Source organism: Hipposideros armiger, unplaced genomic scaffold (assembly GCF_001890085.2).
Source record: "Hipposideros armiger isolate ML-2016 unplaced genomic scaffold, ASM189008v1 scaffold_833, whole genome shotgun sequence".
In the NCBI taxonomy this organism is placed as follows: domain Eukaryota; kingdom Metazoa; phylum Chordata; class Mammalia; order Chiroptera; family Hipposideridae; genus Hipposideros; species Hipposideros armiger.
The window spans coordinates 724,908-729,231 of NW_017732183.1; the positions used below are offsets into that span (position 1 = coordinate 724,908).

At 45.3% G+C, this 4,324-nt stretch overlaps 1 protein-coding gene across 1 annotated transcript in view; it reads left to right on the plus strand.

The window, feature by feature from the left end:
* CFAP221 (cilia and flagella associated protein 221) overlaps positions 1–4,324 on the plus strand; it is a 112,537-nt gene that overhangs the window by 68,477 nt on the left and 39,736 nt on the right. The window contains exons 15-16 of the mRNA XM_019629251.1: positions 413–661; positions 757–891. Coding sequence (XP_019484796.1) covers positions 413–661; positions 757–891 — 384 coding nt within the window. The remainder of the gene's footprint in view (positions 1–412; positions 662–756; positions 892–4,324) is intronic.

A 4,324-nucleotide genomic window follows, 5' to 3' on the forward strand; every position in this document is an offset into this window, starting at 1 on the left:
CTATTATGGCTTATACTGTGTACCATACTGTGTATGTTTGTCTCCTGTTATTTTGTGGTATGTGTGAGGTATAGCAGAGTCTTTTTTCCTAATGTGGTTTATGGGACCAGGATCCTCATACTGTGGATGGACTGTATATTATGCATACATGAAGCTACCTGAACTACATACATTAGAAACTAACAAAAAAACACAAGATGAAGTGAACAAAGTTAGTCAATCTTTTTTGAGGTATATAACCACTTCTGTTTTTGAAAATATACATATTTTAAATTGGCAAACCAGGGTTTGGTGTATTTCTGCAGTTAAGTCATATGGTACAGGAGAGTAACTGTGAATGCTCCTGTGTGCTGGAACCCAGCACAGGGCTCAGGGCTGGCACTAGTCTCTCTTGTGCTGGTCAAACTAACAGTTGCCACCACCTGATGGTTACAATGGGCTGCTTGTTTTCTTTTCACCATCAGGCAGCTCAGAAATGCTGTCATTGAGAGTAGGCCCCACTAAATGGTCATGGGCTTATCAAGATCTTCAGTCAGTCGTCTTTTGCCCTCAGGTTCCTCAACTGTACAAAATTAAGGGGTATCAGCCATTCTGTGTCCAGAGGTCTTCAACAAGTTACAGACCTCAAAAGCTTGCTCGAGCCCTGAGGCAAGGAGCTGAGGTAATTCATCCCCACCTTCAGGAATTTGCTCTCCCTTTTCCCCTTTTTTTCTGGCATCAAGACTGACACGCTCACTGCTTTTGGTCCTTACACAGGATGAAGCCACCACCATCATCGCCCTGCCAAAGCAGGACGCCACCCCTCAGTTCCCTGACAAGATCTCAGTCTTGAGCATGAAACCACCTGAGGCTTTAGCCGTGTCTCCAGATTATGACCCACTTTATATTTTTGTAAGTGAAAATTGGCAAAATTCTTGTGTCCTATGTTTCTTTATTTCAGCAGACACTTTATAAGAAAACAGAAGAATCAATTGGGAATATTTTTCTCTCTTTGGAATTTCAAGGTTTAAACAATATCTCATCTTTGAAATTGTTTGCCAGCATGTATTACTTGGAGAATACCAAGGTTTCTGTCTTTTAACAATTCAAGCATTTATTTTTATGACAATAGCTTTGTGATCTTTTCTAATTATATATATATATATATATATATATATATATATATATATGATGTCTTTTAAAAAGAGAAAGAAAAAAACACGACAAGAAGAGAAAATAAAATTACCCCCAACCCCCCCATCACTCAGAGCTCTGTTGATTCTTTATTCCATCCTTGGGCAGTGTAACCCTTCCATACTCATGCCTCTGCTTCCCAGATTTCCCTGTTNAATCTAAAATCAGGATGTTAGCAGGGCTAGTTCCTTCAAGAGGCTTCAGTGGAGAGTGTGTCCTGGATTTTTCCAGCTTCTAGAGGCTGCTTGCCTGCCTTAGCTTGTGGCCACTTCCTCACGTCACTCTGACCTCTTGCTTCAGTCATCATGTCTTCTTCTCTGATTCTGAACCTCCCGCCTCCCTTGTGTATGGATCCTATGATGACACTGGGCCCACCTGGAGAACCCAGGACACTCTCCCCATCTCAAGCTCCTTAATCACATCTGCAAAGTCCCTTTTACCATACAAGGTGACATAGTCACAGGTTCTGGGGAGTAGAAAATAGACATCTTTGGGGGGCCGTCACTCAACCTATCACATGACATAAATCAGACCTCCACACCAGGCTTGGCTGAAATACTTGCCCAGTTGATAATAAGCAAGGCTGACTGACCTGACTAAGTTGTAATGTCTGTGAAGTCTGGCTATGGTTCAACCTCCTGTTTTGTGCCCTCTCTTCTCTTTCATCACCAGAGAGGCTAAGATAGTTGGGACTTGCACTTGTTGATGGATTGGCTGGATCTGGTGTTATCTCACCCTAGCGTTTGCACATAAAGCTTTTATCTCATATTATCTTTCCTATTTAAAGGAATTCCAATCCTCGGATCCTCAGGTTGACTGGGGCTGTTGGAGACCTACTCTCAGTTGCTTCTGGGAGCCCAGCAGCCATACCACCGTCTTCCCTCCAAATATGTATTTCCAATGTGTGGCGCATATGCAGATCCATAGGCAGGCCCTGGTCCTTCCAGACCCTTCCTCCCTTCCTGAACCCGAGCTCCTGAGCCTGGCTCAGGCTTCCCTGTCCTCCTCGAGGAGCAACTTTTTGGAAGTAAAAATAAAATAAAATTTTAAAACAATTGGAGAAGAGGTTGAGGTAAAGAACAAAGTAGACACTAAAAATAGGACTATATGTATACATACGTAGATACTCTTTGAAATGGTATATGGCAGGTACCCACTAAATGGGGTATGGCAAATATACAACTGAAGATGGTGGTTTCACATAAAAAATACCTTAAGAACCCCCCAAAAGTGCTGTTTTGTTTTTCCCTCATAGGCAAGAATCCCTCCAAATTCCAGCCACTGGATATCAGTCAAGACGATTATTCCTGCCGGTTCTCTGTGTCGCCCAGTCAAGTGCTGCCCTTCGCCTTCCCGTCCCACAGTCCTCCCCAGGCCTCCGATGAATTGGTGGGTGCTGTTGGGCTGTGGGGTAGGGGCCAGGCATGATCAGATGGTCATTAGACAGATTCCGAGGCAAGCCCTACCTCGGTCTCAGTCCCTTTGCTTCCTCCTAAGAGACTCCCAGGGGAGACCTACGCCGAGGGAATTGTGACCAATGGGAAACCAGGGTCATCTACTGCCCCCTCCCTGGCACCTGAAATACCTGTGCAGAGCTTCCTGATAGTCTGGGCTGGGTCCTGCCCAGCCTGGAACCCGGCAAGAGAGCTGAGCCCCACATGACTGCCCAGGAATTGAGCCTNACAAAGCTGTGCTCTGAGGGAGAGGAGCACAGCTGTCACCAGTGGGTGAACAATAGTAAGAGACGGGCCAGGCTGGCTTCCCACTAGTGGGACTACCCAGCCCTTTGGGAAGGAGCCCACCAGGGTGAGAAAAGCATTGTCAGCAGTTACGTGCTCTGCTCTGAGTGATGGCTCATTCTTTTCCTCGCACACCCCTGCAAGTTCCTTCAGTTCAATACAATACGTTCCCAGCCTCATGACTTCCTGCCATCTCCCCAGCTCGGTCACAGCCCTGTCATCTCCTGTCTGAACCACTGCAGCCGGCGTCCCTGCTTCCCATCCCCAGGCAGTAACCAGAGTAGGATCCCATAGCTGCAAGATGGTACCTCTCTCTGGTAAAACCTTTCAAAGGCTTCCCATTGCAGTTAGAGTCCAATGCACAATTTTTATCAAGGCTACAAGGCCATTCGGGATTTCTCTCTGTCCCTTTAACGAGTCTCCTTTGTGCCTCAATCAGGATCTTTGTATTTGCTGGTTCCTTTCCTCAGAAACCTCTTCCCAAGATCATTGTCTCCTCATCATTTAAGTCTCAGATCAAACCTCAACCTCGGAAAGTTCTTTCCTAGTTGTCCTTGCATAAATGGCCAGGCCACCCTCCTCCTAGCCCCTGAGTCATGTCCTCATGCATTTTACTCTCTTTCATTTTCTCCATGGTATTTATCTTCTTTATTTGTTTAAGTGTTACTGTCATCCACCGCACCCGCGCCTTGGAACATCAACTCCATGCAGGCCGACATTTGTTTGTTCCCAGTGCATCCCCTGTACCTTGCAAAGAACTGGCCACAGAGTAGCCCCTTCATAATATCTGTTAAATGAAAGAGTCCTTTACAGGATAGAAAGGAGTGTTACTTGTGGAATGAATGGTCCCTTTAGCTGCAGCACTGTGCACAGATAGCACTCGCTTTTAGTAGCATTTGTTCTGAATGCTAAGCACAGTGATGTACAGTTAGCATTGCTCATGACCCACAGCTCTATTTCTACAGAATTGTCTGTTTAGTTTGTCTTCCAACTCTGAAAATAACACAGCAGGAAGAGTACGCCTCAAATATAATGAAAAGGAAGAATATAGAAATAGTCATTCTTCCCACTCTGGAAATGTGAGAAAACTGGGTCTCGTAAATTGGGTGGGACAAGGCTAGATGACAGACAACCGGTCTTTCTTTGTATTCAGGCAAGTCCACATTGCCCTGACCTTGAACTCCCTGTGGCCTTGGTGTAGGGCAGCATGCTCCTCTGCTGGTGAATTCTGACAGAGCGGTAGCATTAGTCCTTAGCTGTGGTTGGAGAAAGTGAATTATATTGAATGCCAAACTGAGCATGTGCCGGGCAATCATTTGAAATCATTATTCTTTCTAATTCCAGGTCATGGTTCATCGACGATTACTCAAAATGCTAGATGCTATTCGTGACATGGACCGAGAGACCATAGT